At 34.3% G+C, this 22,732-nt stretch overlaps 1 protein-coding gene across 1 annotated transcript in view; it reads left to right on the top strand.

Moving 5' to 3' along the window:
- LOC136981555 (2',3'-cyclic-nucleotide 3'-phosphodiesterase-like) overlaps window positions 1-22,732 on the top strand; it is a 31,682-nt gene that overhangs the window by 6,708 nt on the left and 2,242 nt on the right. Inside the window, exons 3-6 of the mRNA XM_067277874.1 lie at window positions 2,396-2,702; window positions 2,991-3,147; window positions 11,327-11,525; window positions 14,201-14,307. Of these exons, the coding sequence (XP_067133975.1) occupies window positions 2,396-2,702; window positions 2,991-3,147; window positions 11,327-11,525; window positions 14,201-14,307 (770 nt within the window). The remainder of the gene's footprint in view (window positions 1-2,395; window positions 2,703-2,990; window positions 3,148-11,326; window positions 11,526-14,200; window positions 14,308-22,732) is intronic.

Below are 22,732 nucleotides of genomic sequence, written 5' to 3'. Positions count from 1 at the left end.
ATTTCCTTTTAAAATGTTATTCAGTTGATTTTTACTTTCCTGGCTGTTATATGTAGTGCTGCGCCACTTTATTGTTTTGTTTGTATAGTTATATATTATATTGTGTATATAAAACATCGTTCGTTACGTGTCGGGATCTACTTTTTGTATGATTGTTTGCGGAATAGTATACTGTATCACCATTCCTGTCTACACCAATCAGAGTGGGCTAATTGGCCAAAGACAAGTCACATGAAGGGAGCATTCATGCATGACGGGTAATATAAAAGGGACCATCGCACGTACTGAAGAACTTTTTTCTGGTTTTACGTTGTAGAAAGCTAATCCGTTTCCATCCACAAGAACAGGACATCCTCGACCTCGTGGTGTGTATCTATAGACAGTATATAGTTTACGGAACGAAGTAAGATTATTATTGTAAACGTGGTATATTCATTTACAATAATTTATTTGTTTGTAGTATTATTGTTCGTCAGTTATTGTATTGGTTATAATTGTTTATTATTGTAAACGTGGTATACCCGTCAACCATACTGTTGTTGGCCCTGATCCTTGATTTTATTAAAGTCGTTGTCATCTTGTTTCAATTAGTATTGTACAGTCCTTTGTTTCATTTACACCCAGACTCAATATATTCCGATATATTAGAGATCAAAACATATAACAGCCAGGAAAGTAAAGTATGAAATTAGTACAAAAGTGACCCCCCAAGATTTTTACATGTTTGGACTAGTGGACCTTGAAACATCAAGAAATGCAAAACAAATTTCAGTGGTTTTTCTCTGTAGTATGGATGTTTGTATGTTGGAGCACAATTTTATTTATCTGTTCCGAAGTTTAATAACTCTGTGCCTTTTGTCAAAACTTTCTGAAATTTATTATTTTTTTTATTGGTATTGATCGACAAACTAAAGAATTGACCGGTGTCGAATGGCGAGTTTTGTCATAACGACTTCTTTGTTTAGCACTTTTCCCTGTAAATTAAATGTTTGATTAATTGTGATGGGACAAAATTACACCATATATTGTTTACAATAAATAAAATCAAACTATTACTTTTGAATGAAACAAGTGTATGTATGTTTGTATGTATGTGATTAGAGACAAAGAAAATATACTTATTAATCAGTGGTTAACTGATTAATGGTAGCACAATTTCATAAACATTAGTTGAGCAAATCTAGGAACTTGTTTATCTTCAGAATATTTCTTCAGTTAATTGAATAATTTAAAATTACTTGCAGGCATGATTCAATGTAGTTTGCTTTTTGTATATGGCAATGACACATGGGTGATCTGCCTAGGAAGAATGTTCCCAGGAAGTCTTTTATGGGAAACTGGTCCCTATTTGAATGTTACAAATGTCACAAAAATCCAGAAAACCCCACATAATCAGCCCATTAGCTATATACAGCTTCAGGATCGACTATTGGTGTTCGCTGGTTTTGACCACTCGACCAGTGGTGGGCACTTCAATGTAGTGACTGTTGATGATCCAAAACTTCTTGTTTCAATCATCTCTGTAGCACAGACTATGGGAGGTTTATCATTGTTTTAAATTAATTTCTTGGTTATAAGCAGTTTTCTGATAGATAAAAGCATATTGTTTATGAATATTGTATACTGAATATATCCATTCACTCACAAAAATTCACTGAGCATAAAACATTGTGTATGATTTAAGAATTCGCCAATAGAGAATTTAATAATTCAAATAAAACTTGCATTAGGATTCATTCTAGAATCTGCTCAATTAAAATAGTTTGTATATTTTCATTATTAAATCCAGTCAAACCTGTTTTTATGCGCTCTTTTTATGTGCGATTTTTATTTGTGCGATTTTTTTAATGCGAATTTTTAATTTGTGCGGTATAGTTAGCGACTAGTCTCGTGCGATTCGTCATGTCTTACGTTGACTTATTATAGCTAAATAAACTTATTATAGCATAAATGCACTTATTATAGTAATATTATTGCATGAATATGCGAAAAATGAAATAATTTACTTTTTAAGTCAACAAAACACCACCTGGACAAAAATATGTAAAACAGACGATAGACCAGACGATGCAGTCAAGTGCTGACATCTGTTGTCAATAAATTCTATTTCGTACGGTTTTGAGTTATTTTCTATGTGAGACTTTTTTTATGCGGTCCCTGTTGACCGCATAAAAAAAAAATATTTTTTAATTGTGTCGCGAAAACTATTATTTACAGCCATTCGTGAAGTTTCGTGAGATTTTTTTATGCGTTTTTTTTAATGCGGTCCCTATCCCCCGCATAAAAACAGGTTTGACTGTATATGTTATCATTACAACAAAAGAATATTATTGTGTATAAAAATTATTTTTATTATTAATTTTAAGATTTACTTTTTTTTAATATTCTTTACTAGAAAAAGTTAAAATAAGTGGCAATTCTCGTCCAAAATACGTTCCCATCGACAACATACTGCCAGAAAAAATATTTGATTTCGTTTACTTGACCGACAAAGACACGATCGAGTATTTGAACAACCACGGCAGAATTGCTTTTGTGATAAGAGGTTTACCAGGCACACTGAAAGGATCATTAAGGGATCTTCTTTTTGATGCATTCAAAGGTTCGGTCGCCTGTTCCGCACATGATTATTTTTCGTTACCTTTTGCTCCCGAAAGAGACAAGAATACTTTAGAAAAATCCCACTACTGGTGTAAAGAAAGGTATGTGGATCTAGGTGACAAGCAGTTAAGCAAATATGCCATACAATCCTTTTCATATGGAAAAGATTTGATTACATTATTTAACTGTTTAACAGTTAGGCATAACTCTCCAAAATAAAAAAACAGTTTAATACTTAAGTTTAAAAATATATTTATTAAAAGTTATTTAATAACATTTAAAATTAGACATAAATGTATTTGAAGCATTCATTATAAAGGTTAGTTATTATTTGTAGCAAAGTTGAAAAAGTTTATATATTTAAGGTAATGAATTTTTATTATTTAAAGATTGGAAGAGTATTGCTGCCAGAATAAACCTGTTGTCATTGTTAAGAATTCTCACATCCGTAGATGGGAAATGGAACTCTATTTGAAAGTATTGAAAAGAAATTGCTACACTATTCTCATGTCCGAAACAACTAGGAAATTTCAAGTCAATACAGAGGTATGTAAAAATTTAAAAATTGTATTGTAAAGGTGATGCAATGTGATGTGCAATGGAAAAGCAGCACATTTGCAATAATGTAATGTTCATGGTGAGATGTACTTGATCCCGCGAGCAAGATGGTACAATAAAATAGACTTTGATAAAAAATTTTTATAACACAACATATTTTATTTTTCTCAACGAACCAGTTCTTTTTACTAGATACCAACTTAATGACCTTATGTTAATTTAGGTACACAGGCGTTGAACATTTCTTCATCAAACCATCAAAAATTTTCTTAACGCATGACAAATGAACGCAGGATGATCTAACTTATGCTAACTTACAACTACAGTAGAGAGTCGTTAATCGGAACCCCGGTAATCGGAACGATTTTCAGTCGGACTGTGTCGTGCTGAATCGAACGTTTTTGATACTAAATTTACTTCTAAAGTATAATTTTCATGTTTTTATATTCTTCAATATATTTATTTTGTTTGTACAAAATGCTAAAATAATTTTTAACGATACGATAGCCTCGATGATTATTATAAAAATTTTCGTTAGGCTTAAAATCAACGAAAATTCAACACGAAGCAACACGCAATGGAGAAAAATTTGAACGTCGGACAGGTTAATATATTTTTCGTACATAATTGGTAATCGGAACAAATCACTAATCTGAACAACTCCAGTCCCCAATTGATTCCGATTTTCGGTTCTCTACTGTACCTTACAACTAAAAGAAACAAAAAGATGGAAATTAAGAAGAAAGGACCGAGACGAAGATTAGAAAATACCTGGGGTTTTCGTATCGATGTATCCTAGAATAAGACGCATATTTCAATTCTTTTCTCCTTTCCTTTTATTTTTTTAATTTTTTTTTTCTGCCATAGACCTTCTTGCCTCTCACTGGTCTCGATATCCTATTCAATATTTGCTGTTCTGTAACTTCTTGATCCCTCGGCACCTTGCAGTCTCTAGTCGTTTTCTTTCTCCTTTCTTGGTGTTGGCACTATGGAGCACTGCCTTCTCTGTGCCTTTTCTTCGGGATCTCTCTTCAAGACTGACCTCTTTCTGGCCATTTTTTCTCTGGGCTTCACAACCTCTTTTGTTGTCACATATGGTAGTATTATCCCCATGGGAGAAGGATTAAGAAAGAATGTTGTAGAAAGAATTTTTTAACAAAGAGACGGGAAAGAACTTAAAACTAATTCAATAAAAAAAAAATATATATATATATATATATATATATACAAAAATATACAACAATCATGACTGATGGCCACAATAACTTACATTGATGTTACTTTGCTTACACTGAATTGCTGGAAAAGATTCAACTTTTGCAGCATAGGTGGTCATGTTGCACTTCCTATGACCGATAAGAGATTATTTCAATTGTTATGTATATATAAGTTATAGCTGACAATCACATATTTACTATTTTTATTTCACATTCATAGTAGATAATTGTAAATGTGTCATGTCGTATACATAGCCATCTTCAAGTTTTATGGCAATTTTTCCATTGCACACAATGTGTGTATGTCCATTGTCCATAATTTTTGATAATTTATTATTGTATTGCTTTAAATTTATGATGTGCTCTATTTTTACAAACACATTTTCAAGGTAAAAATTTGGTTGATATAATACATGTACAGGGTTCCTATCCATCTGGAAAGTCAAAAATTTTCATTATTGTTTGGAAAAAGTCATGGAAAGTCAGGGAAAGCGTTACCCTTGGCTGTCTTGTGTTTTTTGATGACAATAGGGTTGACTAAGTATAGCTGTCTGCAGGCAGCAACACCTTTTCATAAGATGCATTGCTTTGAATCCTTTTCATGAATTGCATTGCACCATATTACTTTGTGGCACACTGCAATTTACGAAAAGGGATGCAGAATATTTTTAGCACTCAAAATTTCTCCTAAATATACACTAATGTTCCCAAAAGTTATTGCACATAAAATAAAACCATAATTTATGAATTAATCAATAATTGTTACCAGTGGCGTGCCGTGACATTTGATGATAGGGAAGCTGTGTTTCTGTAAGAAGCCGACTTACAGGGGCAATCAATTAATTGCACGTCAGGGCCCGTTCGTATTCGTTCGTTCGATAAGCCAGTAAAAACCGTATAGAGAGGTTTCATGTTGACATCACGAGTGACGTCATGAGCATGCGCAATTGTCCAGCGCCATCTTTGTGACTGTTTGTGACTTGTTTACGTTTTGTGTGTGTTCATGTGCGTTTTAACTGGAGTTCTTGTGTTGTTTTTTTTCGTCGCGAATATCACTATGGTGATTTGTTGTGTAATTGGGTGTAATGCTAGTTTACTCAAGAACAAAGAAACATCATTTTTTAAAATTCCCGGCATTATTTGTCATCGAGGATCTCAAACTGAGGAGCTTTCACGACGAAGGCAAACTGCATGGCTCTCGAGAATTAACCGGAAAAATTTCGTTACGAATAAAGTGAATATCAATACAAGAGTTTGTCAGAAACATTTCATTTCAATATTTACGTTAATAAACACTAAGTTATATTTTAAAACCTAAAAGAGTTTATTGATTTGCTTATATTAATTTAGTTAGGTATAGTGCATTTATAAACGAATAACTAACGTAATTTCAGGCTTTAGCTAGTGCAAACTTATAAACATTACACGTTAAAACGAAAAGCAAGTAGACTTATTATATGCTAGTTTCAACTAGAAAATAAAGGTACCGAACAATTTGAATTAAAAAATTCCCATGGCTGTTTTTAATTAGACTTTTACTTTCAGACAAAAATTCTTACTTAAGAAATACGTAAAAACACGAGTTTAAACAAACAAAAGAAAACATATCTTTCCAAACAATATTACTTCGCTGTTATTCATTACTTTTACTTTTATATCAGGAGAAACCCAGCCACTTGTTAAATAGTTATGGGCCTCTAAAGATTTATAAGCTTTCATTTGTGACAGGGTGTAGAAATTTGTTGTAAAAACCAAATAGTTTATAATGTCACCAAATTCTACTTTCGGCCACAACTCTTGATATACGGCGAAGTCTGATAAACTGGCTTCGTATGGATCTCCTTGACATAACGAAATTTTCTCTTCGTACAGAGCCGCATCTCGTCCTGTTAGACTGCTAGAATAGCTTGCAAGAAAAGAATCTTTTTTAACTTAATCCATGATAATAGAACTGCAGTATTTTTGTACGTTTAAACTAAAAAAAGACGTCGAATAACAGACTACGTGCAAGCTAAGCGAGCGAAAACTACCACAAAAATGGCGAATGGGCGGAGCAAACGTGTGTTTTATCACATGACATGCGACCTTGAAACCTCTCTATACTTCTTTAAATGTATTTTTAATAGATTATCTGACGTACTTAATAAATAACAAGAAATTTCGATATAATTACCTCTATTAGATTCAATAAATTCCCTACGCCCTCTAAATGCCAATTCTCTTTTCGAGAAAAAACATATAACATCTATTAATTTAGATATACCTATTAATCGTAATTATCTCGTTATAATTTTTAATATTTATTTTGTATTGTCTACCATTGTTAAATTCTATTCTATTTTGATTTCCAAATTGCTTCAATTTTACGAAAGAATCGTCATTCGTCATAAATTTTATCGTCAAAATGTCGAAATTTTTTGTCGACGTATTTATATTTAATTTAGGCATCGGTCTTTCTCTTTTAATAATGTTTTCTTTTTCATTATACGGTCTCGAGCCAAAACTTTTTTAAAATAAATTTTTGAATCACTAGCCACGATATAAGGGCTAAAATTAAAATTATAAAAAAACTTACTCGGTAAAACAAAATGTGTGACGAATATACGTGCCTAGTACAAAAAATTCTTCGATTGTACGAATATACTTTTAAAGAAACTTATAATTAAATATAACTTTGCGAAGAAACGTACATAAAAATAAGAAAATATTCTTTACTTTTTAAATCTTAAAACAGTCCACTTAGCGAAATAGCTCCCTACGAGTGGCTAACGAATGAAATCGGAGACGGTCCGGGTAGGTGTGTGCCTGCCAAATCCCGAGGGTGCCGATACCGGTCGATGTCAAATGCCTCTTTTGTCGCGTCACTAGTATATATCAAAGGACGCGACGGGGTTTTTGTAAATTTTAAACATTTCTCACCGTAGCCGTAAAAATCTAAATATGTTAAACTTAACAGATTGTCCATCGTTCATTTTCTAACTAATTGGTTTTAGGGCCGAGTGTCCACGAAAATTTCCAAAATTTACAACTTTTCGGTCACTCTCGTTGAACTGGAAAAATTTCTGTCTTTATTACATCTAATATTACGAAGAGATCAGACCCCACTGCACTCGGCAAGAGATCGGTTCGGTTAAGCTTCCGTTTAAGTAAAATTTCGGCTTTTTCGTCGGGGTTTTACTTATGTTTCTAATTCCCTAATCGCTTAATTATTTAACTACTTCTTAAATAGAAATAAGTCGAAACCGGTTACTTTGTACTCGAATATCTCTAGTCTTGGGAAAGAAGTGGAAAGAAATTTTTATGACAACCGATACATAAATCGTAAATTTAAAGAAAATAAATTCTAGAGCTTTTTTGTACCATTGTACAGTATGTCTCATTCATTAAATTTAGTTGTAAATGATGCTGCCAATGTAACAGTTAATTTTTTAACACTGTACTAGAATTGTACATGTTTTTTCTGCATCCCCTTACAGATGGGACATACTAAATCGTAATATCACCAATTTAGCATTGAAATCCGTAAGTAATATAAGATGGGAAAGCGGAATAAATATATCAAATATTTTAATGGATTTTTTTTAAAACTCCCGTCAACTATACGGAACTATCATAAAAACAAGCCAGTAAACTTCTATCGGTTGGGTTAAGTTATAAATCTAGTCTAGGGTGGGCAACCTTTTTTATAACGTGGGCCAGAATAAATTTTACGTTATTTCCGCGGGCCGTAGTAGTTAATTGATGCCTTCTTGTGACTCGTAATTTTTTTAGTGTTCAAATATGAAATAAATAAATAAAAAGTTAATTACTACATTTATTTCTCTTATCGTTTCCGAAAATTACAAAGACTTGAAAAAATAACTATTAATTAGTTATTTTTCCAATTTAATAATCTATTAAAGATCTCGCGGGCCGGATAGAAACTTTTCGCGAGCCGTAGCTGGCCCGCGGGCCGGGGGTTGCCCGCCGTTGATCTAGTCTACTCGTGATTCACATAATCGGGCGAGGGGGGCCGAATATCTAGCAGGCAGGCGGCTAACAGCCCACAACCGGTCCGGGATATAAAATTAGAAGCTTTGTGTGAAGCATCCACCAGCTAAACCGGGTGACGTTGGTGCTCTGTAAAGCGCATGCGCCAATGCCTATAATCTGGCTGCTTGGAAACACCTGGTTTCGACATTCCTTCCGCCACTAAATTATTCGAATATACAATAGCAATCTTATCGTTTTTTTCACATGTAGTATAGAAATTTGTAAAAGATACATAATGCAGTTATAATAAAATATTAATTTTAATTAATGCAAAGCACGTTAAAATATGAAAATTTATATTTTATAAAATACAAGGGAAGGTCATTGGAAGGTGGAATCGGCGCTTCCATCGCTTCCAATGACGGCATGCCACTTATTATTACTACATAGTTTGGAAAATTCAAATTAAATCATACATACAATTAATTAACTCTACCATACAATTTTCCATGCAACACTTAAACTAGAAAGTTAAAGTATTCTTTTAATCTAAAATATTTTTATGTTAAGTATGTGTTGTCGTCGGAATAGGATAGCGTATACAATTATTATACAATAAATATCCCTTAATACAGTACGCTAACTAACAGAAACAAAATTGAAGTCGGTGCCACAAATGATTTTTTTTAGCATAGACGATGAGTCGAAAATTCGAATGAATTAGACGAACGAATTTTGTATAGCAAGAGAAATAAGGTATCGAGTTTAAATATTAAAGGTTCTAATACAAAACTATTTCGTCCCGATAACAGGAACGATAGACCTGCACCCTATCTCCTATAAAAGAAAATCACACCCAACAGAAAACTCCGGGAAAATGAAACCGGATAAATTGCATAGTAAACGACTAACGGAAGGTAAACGGACAATAAATTTTGCTACGTGGAATGTACAAGGGATCGGATCAAAGGGACAAGACATAGTTAAAGAAATAAAAAGAATAAAAATTGACTTTGTGATCTTAACAGAAACAAAAAAGAAAGGGTCGGGAATGGAAGAACCGGAAGACTACAGCAGACACGTAAGGGGACGGGGACTGCGCCGACCTCGACGGGAGGTGCGTCGGACTACCGAGCACTTCGGATTACAAAAGCGTCGGATTATCGAGGATCAGCTGTACTTGGATTCAACTTACTAGACAGTGGAAATCATTATTGACTATGTTATTAAGCAAAGAATCCAAATTAAAATTTTAGATGTAAGAACACATGGAGGGGATACCTGTGCCTCAGATCACTATTTAGTAAGAGCAAATATCATTATTCTTTACAGAAGAGAAATACAGACACAGAAAGGAAAAAAGGAAATGGAAGTAATCAAAGATCCTAAATTTAATCTCGAAAGCTTAGCAGAAGAAAGTACAAGACCGTTTCAGACAAGATTAGATCAAAAATTGGAAGAAAAAGAATGATAATACTATAGAATTATATAAAAATATAAAAACAGCACTACACGAAGCAGCAAATGAAGCTCTAGGGCAAATCAAAGAACACGAAAAAACTCTTAAAGAATTTTGATGGGACAAAGGGGTAGAAAACGTGATACAACAAAAAAGTAACTTACTTCAAATGGATGAACACCAAAAGAGAAGAGGATAGAATGAGATATAAAGAACTTAGAAAATCGGCAAAGAAATTAATTCTGGAAAAGAAAAGATTAGGTTGGGATAGAAATTGTAGAGAATAGAAACATATGTAGGAGGAAGAAAATGCACCAAAGCATGGAAATTCCTAAAAAGTGTAAGAAATGAAAATAATAATAATAAAGGACAGTTTATCTCGGTTAAACAATGGGAAGAATATTATAAAATATTTATATTCGTGTCTGGACTATATTGGCAAGTCGCTCTTAGACGTAAAAAAATAATTAATGACGATCCGAACAAAGACGTATTAAAAGAATTATATGATTTAATATCGTTAATTTTTACGGTACCGTCTGGCAGTGCACGTCTCGAGCACATTTTTCTACCACAAAGCGAATCGATACGTTGGCCGGGAACACTCGGTCGGAAGAAAGATCGTCGTCGCTAGCCCGGCTTTCGACGGAAAAAGAGCTTTTAAATACCGACGTAATCGACGACCGGCGGTTTTTATGACAAAGTAATTAACAACTTGGCAGAAAAAATTCTAAAATAGCATTAGTTTATAAACAGTACTAAAAACAAGTTCTTATATCTTTGTTTCGTGTCAATTATCTATTTTAGAATTAAAATAAATAAATTGTTTATTTTTGCCATTTCCAGTATTTGTTTAATATTTTTATGTAAACACAGCATCCCTATCATCAAATGTCACAGCATGCCACTGTTATATTATTAATGCTATTTCTACCACTCGTCCGTATTAACCCAAAGTTACGTCGACAAAAGTCTTCAAACGTCGACGTAGTGACGTTTGCTTCCGTCGTCTTGTTGGGTTTACGGACGTTCCAATCAAAGCTTATTAAACTGTTCACCAGTGCATCAATTGTGGCCGATATCAATGCATATTGGAATGTATGTTTGACTTCTTCAGATGTAACTTCTCTAGTATTGGCTATAATTCCTTATTGTACCTAACTAATGTTTTGATTTACGATTAAATAGGATTTTCAAACAAAAGAGCAGCAGTATTGGTTTTTTTGATTGTATGAGCATCTTAAGGCTACTAAAGCAGCGTACCCTGGCAAAGTGCCTCGTCATTCCGAAATAATTTAGAAATAGTTTAATCGCGATAACGCTCGAGTCCGAATCATTTCGGATTAGTTATAGATTTCGTACTAAAGAAATGTGTGACCGATCTCGATTAAGTAAGTTCTAACAATTTAATCTTGAATATTGTCGAATCGATCGGTTTACTTATGACATTCTATATTAATAAATTACCATTTATAAATACCTTTTTCTTATAAAGTTCGTTATTATTTTAATAATCTAGATATTGGAGAAGTCGAACGCAAAAGGACTGAAAAGGAGTTATTTCGAGAAAAGACTTAGACAGTGGGAAGATGTCGTGCCTTGGTTTACCGGGTGGTTTTTAAGTCCCGCAGACGGCAAGTGGATTTTTAAGAAGGCTCAAGAAATACTTTTGACATTTTCAGAGAGTAAAGATTTTAAGGAGATTTATCTTAATCCAGGTATTATTATATCTTAATGATTGTTTTAAATAAGAAAAACATATTTGTTTCTTCTACTATGTCATTAATGCCCAAACACTTAAGTTACTGTGAAATGTTAAATTTGTTATACATTTTATTCTGAAGAAAGAAAAATATATTATTTTCGTTTAGAAGTTTAATTATTATTTATAAAAATACTTCAAAAATATACATTGGCTTAGCATTAGGTTTTACGATAGGCAGCATTAATATACATACACGTGATTGTGCTCTGTTTTTCTTATTGCCCCTGGACGCTGTATGAAAATTTCTAAGGATCCAGTTCGGATCCTAATATATGCACGTGTCCAAAACTCTAGAACAAATACAGTCGCTAATGGTGATAGCTGGAAAAGTCACCAAGCCGGTCTGTGACTAGCATGCCACGACGTCGTGAGTGCTGTATCACGGTTTGAGGTGGATATATTCCTTGCCGACAAGTCTCTCTACCGAGATAACGGTCGGCACTTTCCATCCATTCTCCACCTCTATCCAACAGCTGTCTGTATCTTTCTCACCAAAGACTTACATTTGTTGCTTTGATTTGTAAAATCCAACACATTGTGTATTATCCTCTGTGTTGAATAATACAGTTGTCCCATAATTTATTTATTTGCATTTGTCAATATTTGCACACTAATAGAAAAATGTAATCTGTCCTTAGGTTTTGGACACTTGTGTATGTTAAATATATTAGATTTAAAATGTACTTCAAATATAAATATTTCTCTTTCTTTCAAAGACAATATCATTATTTGCATAACAATTGAATGGAGACGAAGATCGTAAAAACATTCGCAGTCCAAAGACCAATGTAAATTTTGGTTCTTCACAATACGTCCAGTGTCTGTACAGACCTGGAAAGTCAAGGAATCTGCATATACCGTGCAATTCATCTATCGCTCTCACTCCTTTTTGATCCAAATATGTTCTTAAATTCATTTTGGTATAGGGGTGTACAAAAACTGTAGCGACCAAAAGAATGGCAAGATTTCTTGCGCTTATCTCTCGTAAACTATAAATGATGATTTAACGATTGAAATTTCCTTGTATAAAAGGTTTATGTTTGTATTCAAATTAGTGGGTAGTGAGGTTGCAGCTGTGAAAGGGATTTGTGGTTGTGTGTGAACACTGAAAATGGCAGCACAATGGCTGGACATTGTGTAACTTTGAATCGTGAAGAGATAGGATGTTGAAATTGATATTGATTTGTACAGAATGACAGGACTTACAATATTATTTAGCAATAACCAATGAAATATAATTTGTAAACTTATAAACAAATAATGGTGTAAGTTGAAGAAAATTTTCATAATGTCGAAGAAATTGAAAAGAAAATATAAACAGAAATGTATATCATTGCAAAGAAAAATTTAAAAGGAATCAGAAAAGCCCAAAATGACTAAAGCCAAACGATGCAGATTGTATAGAGAGCATAAGAAAATCAACTCCGACGTGAACGTTTGGTGTGTGCTGCCGCTCGAACCAATAGATATTGACTCGTGAAAGCTATCAAGACTTTATCCGTCTACATTTTATCCTTCCTCTTATAATACAAATATAAATTCAAGCCTTAAATGATTGCAATTATGTCGTGTACACACTATTCCAATTTTTTTTGACCCGAACGACATCCGGTTAATTAATTAACCCCTTGCGGTCAGTCGATGTCAGTCGATGCCACGGGGAAAGCAATTCACGTATTTTTATTTGTTGTATTCTTCGCTGCTGGCCACACGCAGTATGTGGAGATGATAATCCTGCCAATTTGACTTGGCCAAATATTACAAAATGGAAAGGGGAAATGCAGAGACTTAATTAATAGGTCGGGGAATCGCAGACGGAAGTATCCGTACGGACCCCGTACATCTCTTTTACGTATGTCGGAAACACAATAAAACATTTATATTCGACCCCCAGCACTTATTTGGCATCTTTGGGTTGCAAATAGCAATTATTCGTCTTAGTTTATTGGTATTCGACTTACACAATTTTTAACTACGCAGACACCGGAAAGAATTTCTTACAATTTTATGTTTAGACAGGGAAGAGCTTATGGAAGGAGGTCATTTCTACCGATGTTTTTTATTAAGTTACTTTAGTGTATAAAGAGACACATTAAAAATATTCCAAAATTTACTCGTGTCCATCTTCAGATCGATTATTGCTCGCTCTATTACTTATTTGGATTTCATCATAATACTCGAAAGTCAAAGTACAGTTCGATTTCAATGCGTTTTAATTTATTCCACAAAGTTTAAGTTTATATTTGCAGGCGCGAGTGCATTTAAGTATTCGCATATTACCAGAAAGGTTTCAAATTTTCAGGCGTTCTTAATTAAAATCTGTGATTTATTCAGAATTTTTTGTCGACAGATAAGAATTTGTTCTTACTTTCACCAGTTGTAGTTAGGCTCGGACCGGAGTAGATTCGCAATCGGCATAAAAAGTTTGCTTCGATTCAGCGATAAATAATAACGAAGAGAAAATAAAGAGGTTTCTCGGAATTGTTTTTAGAATTTTGACATCGGTAAAATATTTTATTTCGTATCTAAATAATACGTTTAAACGTTATCGTTTATAATAATTTAGAATTTACGATTTAATTTAACGTACGGATTCTGTTATAAATGATACATATTTTGGTTTTTCAGAAAACGTCGTCGAAAAATTTAGTTCGGAAGCCGTTATATTTTGCATAGCCGCCTACTGCAATGCGGGACGGACGATCGAGGGAGAGTCGTTCTATCTTAATGAAGACGTAAGTTTAATTATTAGAAATTAAGTCGACAGTCATTATAACATTTTATCTAATTTGACAATTAAAAACAGAGGTTTAGATTGGATATTGTGTATGTATTTGTCTTTTGATGTCGAAACCAAGTTGCTTTTAACATCAGAAAACCATTTTCAATTCGATAGTTCTTATGCAATGAATTTTATTTATTAAATTATTACTTAATATCAATTAACAACCAACTTCTGTACCTCGATAAAAGAAATTTGAGATATTTTTCTTAATTATTTTTGAAAATAAAATGGAAAAAAATTAAATGTCTTACTTCCTTTTAAGAATGAGTTTTTGTTAATTATTTTTCTATATACACGTATATAATAGCTTGGGGAATCAATATTATTGCGATTCGTCTGAATGCGACATCTCTTATTTTCCAGACGTTTTCACCGTTTTCTAATGCGACTTACAGAACGTCGTGGATCATTTTATCGCAAATACTACCGTATTGTACTTACCTTTTAATGCGAATACCCTCTTAAATACTGTTTTGGGTTAAATGGTGGTTTCCAGATTGACATAATAAATTTTCCACAAAATATGTTTAAAATATCCTTGAATCGAGAAATTTTATTCCTTGCAATAACGATAACATTGTAGAAAAGTTTCCAGTATCTGCAACTTATTACAAAACAATTATTTAAAGAATTTGCTGTTGAATGTTTTCTTATCTGAGAATGCAAAAGATTCATTATGCTCAGTTTCATAAATTAATATTGATATATATTCCATTTTGATATAATGATTAACATATAAGAAAGACCAATATTTCTTCTTTCTGCAACTTGTCACACTTAACACGAAGTCATTACTGTTGATGAGTTTCCTCCACTATCCGATTTGTGGCCCTATCAACTTTTTTATCCTTGAGTGCATCTGAACTATGTTCATTCGTTTTGACCTCCATCTCTCTTTGCTTTCTTCTAATCTCCATGTTTATGACTCGTCTCCTGGATAACTTTTCTCTTTTCTTCTGACACGCCTGTACTGTGTAGTCTTCCTTCTTATATATATATTTTGGCAGTGATAAAGAACGTGTTGATACGTTTGGTCTGCTTTGCGTATCAATTTAATTGATATTTGAGTAAATTTTACATTATGTCAATACACTTAATTTTTGGACTTGCTAGTATTACCTGCTTATTTGTTAACTTGCTATTCAAAATATCAAAAAAAATGCAAATAATTAATTGAATCAAATTAAATTTTAAACTTATTCAAGTTACAGTAGAGCATTGATTATCCGACCCCCGATTAACCGACTTATCGGTTAACCGACCGCGTTCTAGTCGGCAATGCCCGCTAGTGATGTGGCGCTACAGTATTTAGTTATGTCTTGGTTACTTTAATATTATTTTTGTTAAATTTTTGCATGTTTTAGCTGGCAGCACTGGCTCGATCATGAAAGGGAGGCTAGTATTTAAACTAGGCCTAATACGCTATACTAATAATGTATTTTTTCATACTTTTCGGTTATCCGACCAACCCCAGTCCCCAATTAAGTCGGATAATCGATGCTCTAATGTATTTATATATAATTTATTACAGAAGTTGGTAGATTTCTCAATCTGGCCTTTCAATTATACAGCACTTGCCTATGTACTGTACTTCTGTTACCAAGAACATGTCAGTCAGTGGCCTGCCGTGACATTTGATGATAGGGAAGCTGTTTCTGTGAGAAGCCGACTTCCAGGGGCAATCAGTTAATTGCGCGTCAGTGATGATCTTGGTTCCATTCGTATTGTTTGTTCGATAAGCCAGTAAAAACTGTAGACTTTTTTAAATGTATTTTTTAATATCACAATTACATTCTGAATCCCTAGCCACGATATAAGGGCTAAAATTATAAATAAAATATTTTATTTCACCAAGTAAGTTTTTGTGTGGTGGATGTACAGTACAGTACATAGGTCTATTCGTACCTGGTACAAAATATTTTTTAATTGTATGAATATACTTTTAAAGAAAATTATAATTAAATATAGCTTTGTAAAGAAACGTACAGTACATAAAAATAACATAAAATCTTCTTTACTTTTTAAATCTTAAAACAATCCACTTAGTCAAATAGCTCCCTACGAGTGACTAATGGATGGAATCAGAGACAGTCGCAGTAGGTGCATGCCAGGGCTGCCAAATCCCGAGGGTGCCGATACCGGTCGATGTCAAATGCCTCTTTTGTCGCATCACTCATATACCTCAAAGGACGCGACAAGGTTGTGCATTTTAAACGTTTCTCACCATAGCTATAAAAATCTAAATATGTTAAACTTAATAGATTGTCCGTCATTTGTTTTCTAACTAATTGGTTTTAGGGCCAGGGTCCACGGAAATTTCCAAAATTTACAATTTTTCAGTCACTCTCGATGAACTGGAAGAATTTCTGTCTTTATTATCTAATATTACAAAGAAATCGGTCCCCACTGTACTCGGCTAGAGATTGGTTGGGTTAAGCTTTTGTTTAAGTAAAATTCCGGCTCTTTCAGCAGGGTTTTATCTATGTCTCCAATTCCCTAATCTCTTAATTATTTAACTATTTCTTAAGTAGAAATAAGTCGAAACTGGTTACTTTGTACCTGAATATTTGTAGTCTTGGGAAAACAGTGGAAAGACAAATTTTTATGACAACGGATATATAAATCGTAAATTTCAGGAAAATAAATTTTAGAGGTTTTTTTGTACCTTATGCATCTTTCATTAAATTTAGTTGTAAATGATGCTGCCAAACTAATAGTTAATTTTTTAACATTGTACAAGATTTGTACACTTTTTTTCTATGTTTCCTTTCAGATGGGACATACAAAGTCGTAATATCATTGGTTTAACATTGAAATCCGTAAGTAATATAAGATGGGAGAGCGGAATAAAAATATCAAATATTTTAATGGATTTTTTGAAACTCCTGTCAACTATACAGAACTATCATAAAAACATCACACCAGTAAATTCTTATCGGTTGGGTTAAGTTATAAATCTGTTCGCAATTCACATAATCGGGCAATGGCAACGAAATATCTATCAGGCAGGTGGCTAACAGCCTAGGACCGGTCCTAGATAGAATTGGAAGCGTTATACGTTTGTAGCTTCCATCAGCTAAACCGGGTGAGGTTGGTGCTCTGTAAAGCGCATGCGCGAATGAGTATAACCTGGCTGTTTGGAAGCTGGCAGTACAGCGCTTCCATTCCGCCACTAATATTCGAATATACAATAGCAATCTTATCGTTTATTTCACAAGTAGTATAGAAATTTGTAATAAGATACATAATGCGGTTATAGTAAAATATTAATTTTAATTATATGAAAATAATTGCACAATATGTATTTATTTTTTAGAACAGTGTTCTGCAACCAGTGTGTCGTCACATGGTGAAAGGTGTGACGTGAGCTATTACCTATTCTGATAATTTCAAGTTTTATTTATATATTTTTATCACAATTGTTGTGTTTCGTATGCATATATTTCGTTCTCTGCTGCAGCACTGATGAAATAAGATGATGTTTGTTTATTCTTTATTACAAATTACGCATTTTTATATATTCTATTCTAAAAATTATATGTAAAATAAATTTGCTCACAGGTGTATAGGTGTTGATGTCTGTTTAATAATAATAATAATAATAATAATAATAATAATCACATAGAAAAAAGAATCCTGAAGAAAGAAGACTTTGCACTTGGAAATGGAGACATTATTGAATCCATGGAAGAGGGCGAGATCTACAAGTATTTAGGATTCCAACAGGCCAAACTAACAGAACATGCACAAATAAAGCAAAAATTAATTAAAGAATACCAAAGTAGGTTAAATGCTATTCTCAGAACACAGTTAAATTCAAAACATACAGTTAAAGCAATAAACACATATGTCATTTCAGTACTCACATATTCTTTTGGAGTTATACATTGGACTCACACAGATCTTGAGCAACTCCAAAGGAAAACAAGAACAACACTTACTAAGCATAAACAACATCATCCTAAATCCGCCACAGAAAGATTAACCCTTCCACGTAAAGATGGCGGACGTGGCCTGATTGACATAGTTAACCTTCACTACAAACAAATTCAGTCACTGCGAGAGTTTTTCTACAAAAAACAAGAAACATCACAATTACACAAAGCAGTAACTCTAGCAGACTCAAATAACACACCATTAAACTTACATTCACATCATATGGACACAACGTAACATATAAAAAGCGTAGACACCATTAAGCAATCGTGGGCTCAAAAGGCACTCCATGGCAGGCATCCTTATGATCTGGCCCAGGATTTTGTTGACAAAACTGCGTCAAACAGCTGGTTAGCTCGGGGATGCCTCTTTGGGGAGACGGAAGGATTCATGATTGCCATACAGGATCAGGTCATAAATACTAAAAACTACAGAAAACACATACTCAAAGATACAACACTCACAAATGACACATGCAGAAAATGTCACATCATGCCAGAAACTATACAACACATCACCTCTAGTTGCAAGCTCTTGGCACAGACAGATTATTTACACAGACATAATCAAGTAGCAAATATAATACACCAAGAGCTTGCAAAGAAACACAAATTAGTAGACATCCACGAACCATACTACAAATACATTCCACAGACAGTATTGGAAAACAACACGCACAAAATGTACTACGACAGAGCCATAATCACAGATAAAACAATTTACCACAACAGACCAGACATCACACTCATTGACAAACACAATAAAATCACATACATTATAGATATATCCATTCCAAACACTCACAATATACAAAACGCATGCACTGAAAAAATTAGCAAGTACACAGAACTCGCCCAGGAAATAAGGCATCTGTGGAGGATGGATAGGGTGCTTATTGTACCTGTTGTTCTCTCCTCTACAGGTGTGATACCACACACACTACACAAAAGCCTGGGCACATTACAATTGAATAGAAACACATACATCACACTACAGAAGGCCACTATATTGAATACATGTCATATTGTGAGAAAATTCCTGAATACAGACACACACACTGATACACTTCTTTAATTTCTGTTTTGGTTACTATGCCTTGACTTTGGTCCGGCATAGTTCACAGCCACCGGTGTTAACCGAGTATATCTCACTTAACCCAACATAATAATAATAATAATAACTCTCCCGTGGTCACCACCTGGTCGTGGTGGGAGAGCCCAGTAATTTTACTGATCCATAGGGCAATGCAGGCTGGAGCATAAGCTCCTGGTAGGGACACCCATGCCAGTAAGGTCTATGGGGAAAAATGAAGCTAAGAGTGACCACGCCCACATTCTGTGGAGATATTCATCATGGTAATAACTAGATCAAAGTGTGATACCGGCTCGGACGTCGCCCGGGTTAACAAGGTCCGCGTTCGTGGGTTAGGCAGAGGCTCACGTTCGAAAAATAGGTCACAGTCTCCCTTGGTTACCGGTGGCGAAAGCAGCACCGGCCCAAGCATGGCTACTGCAATGCCCTCAACAGATGTGAGGAACCAACCCAGCCTTGGTGTTTCTGTGGCAATGCATCCACAGACCACAAAGGCTGGAAAACCACGCCAACGGATGAAATGGACAGTAGAAATGAACGAGTTTATCATCCGTACTTATTACACCATCACAAAACTCGAAACAAACATGACAGCATACAGACAACAACTACACCATAGATTCACACAACAGTATCCTCATCTCACTGTCACCGAACAAAGGGTTGTTGATCAAAAAAGAACAATTATACACAACAACCTTATTCCACAAACAACACTTGAACTTATCAAACAACAGGTTGCTGATCAAATACATCAACAGACAGAAACATCTAACATTAATGAAGATCATGTAACCTGTCAGGATAATCCAGCAACAAGCATTGATAATAACACACATACAACAATTACCACTAATGATACTACAGACACTTCCTCATCCATCACTGATAACATAGACATGGATTTAGTTAATACACTCTCACTTATATTTCAGGAAACACTCACTAAATATACAGGTACAGATCCCACACAACGACCACGAATACCAAAAATCAACACGTCAAAGGAAGTAGGAAAAACACTAAATTATGTAAACACTCACTTACTACCACACTACATTCATTCAATTTCTACACTCGCAGACATTCATACATTAGTTTATGCTGGGGCAGTCACAGTAGTGACACACCATGGACTGAAAGTACAGTCACAGACAAATACACAGAAAACACAATACTATCACAAGCCTGCCTGGCAGAGAAGAATAGAAACACAAATAAATGACATTAGACAGCAATTAGGCAGGCTAACACAATACACTAAAAACAACATAACACCCAAATTAAGGAAACAGCTCAAAAACATTTTCAAGAAAATAAAAACACACACAAAACATGAACATCACAACACACGCATTACAGAATACATTGATACACTAAAACAAAAACTTGCTGCCAAAGCACGTAGACTCAAACGATACAAAACATGTACACTACGAAAACAACAAAATAAATTATTTACAAACAATGAAAAACTCTTTTACAGACAAATTAATAACAAAGCAAACACTGATACACAGCACAGTGGCACACCAACAGAAGAAGAACTCACAACATATTGGTATTCTCTTTGGTCCAGTGCTGTCACGTCACAATGCTGATGCAGGCTGGATCGAGGAGGAGAACAGAAACTTGCACAACATACCAACTATGCCCTGTGTTGAAATAAACATACATGATTTCCAATACACTGTTAACAGAACACACAACTGGAAGACACCTGGTGTAGACAACATTCACAATTTCTGGTACAAAAAGTTTACATCACTGCACCAGGAACTAGCTAAACACCTAACACACATCATCATCAATCCACAAGACATGCCAAATTTTCTTACTCAGGGCATCACCTACATGAAACCTAAAAACAACAATACCACAGACCCCACACAATACAGACCAATTACATGTCTTCCAACACTCTACAAATTATTGACATCCTGTATCGCAAACAAAATATACAAACATGTTGAAGAACATGACATTCTAACGGAACAACAAAAAGGTTGCCGTAGAAATCACAGGGGATGCAAAGAACAGTTACTCATAGATTCAGTCATTCTACGGCAAGCACACAAACAACACAGAAACATACACATGGCATATATAGACTACAGAAAAGCATTCGACAGTGTTCCACACAGTTGGCTGCTACATATCCTACACATGTACAAAATACATCCATCACTCATTGCATTCTTTCAAAACACTATGCAGCACTGGAGAACAACACTACATCTCAGGGCCCATAACACTTCCATACAAACAAACCAAATTTTTATTAGGCGAGGAATTTTTCAAGGAGATTCCTTGAGTCCTCTCTGGTTCTGCTTAGCCCTGAACCCATTATCCAACATGTTAAACAACACGCAATATGGTTACAATATCAGACACGAAAAAACAACACAGTTTACACTGTCACATCTCATGTACATGGATGACATAAAACTTTATGCATCCACACAAAAACAACTTCATCAACTCCTACAAATCACACATTCATACACCAAGGACATACAAATGGAATTTGGCCTAGATAAATGCAAAACAGTTCACATAGAAAAAGGAATCCTGAAGAAAGAAGATTTTGCACTTGGAAATGGAGACATTATTGAATCCATGGAAGAGGGCGAGTTTTATAAGTATTTAGGATTCCAACAGGCCAAACTAACAGAACATACACAAATAAAGCAAAGATTAATTAAAGAATACCAAAGTAGGTTAAATGCTTTTCTCAGAACACAATTAAATGCAAAACACACAGTTAAAGCAATAAACACATATGTCATCCCAGTACTCACATATTCTTTTGGAGTTATACATTGGACTCACACTGATCTTGAGCAACTCCAAAGGAAAACAAGAACAACACTTACTAAGCATAAACAACATCATCCTAAATCTGCCACAGAAAGATTAACCCTTCCACGTAAAGATGGCGGACGTGGCCTGATTGACATAGTTAACCTTCACTACAAACAAATACAGTCACTGCGAGAGTTTTTCTACAAAAAACAAGAAACATCACAATTACATAAAGCAGTAACTCTAGCAGACTCGAATAACACACCATTAAACTTACACTCACATCATATGGACACAACACAACATATAAAAAGCATAGACACCATTAAGCAATCGTGGGCTCGAAAGGCACTCCATGGCAGGCATCCTTACGATCTGGCCCAGGATTTTGTTGACAAAACTGCGTCAAACAGCTGGTTAGCTCGGGGATGCCTCTTTGGGGAGATGGAAGGATTCATGATTGCCATACAGGATCAGGTCATAAATACTAAAAACTACAGAAAACACATACTCAAAGATGCAACACTCACAAATGACACATG

Source organism: Centruroides vittatus, unplaced genomic scaffold, assembly GCF_030686945.1.
Source record: "Centruroides vittatus isolate TY-2023 unplaced genomic scaffold, ASM3068694v2 contig_767, whole genome shotgun sequence".
NCBI classification, from domain to species: Eukaryota; Metazoa; Arthropoda; class Arachnida; order Scorpiones; family Buthidae; genus Centruroides; species Centruroides vittatus.
This window is presented reverse-complemented; position numbering and strand designations above follow the sequence as displayed.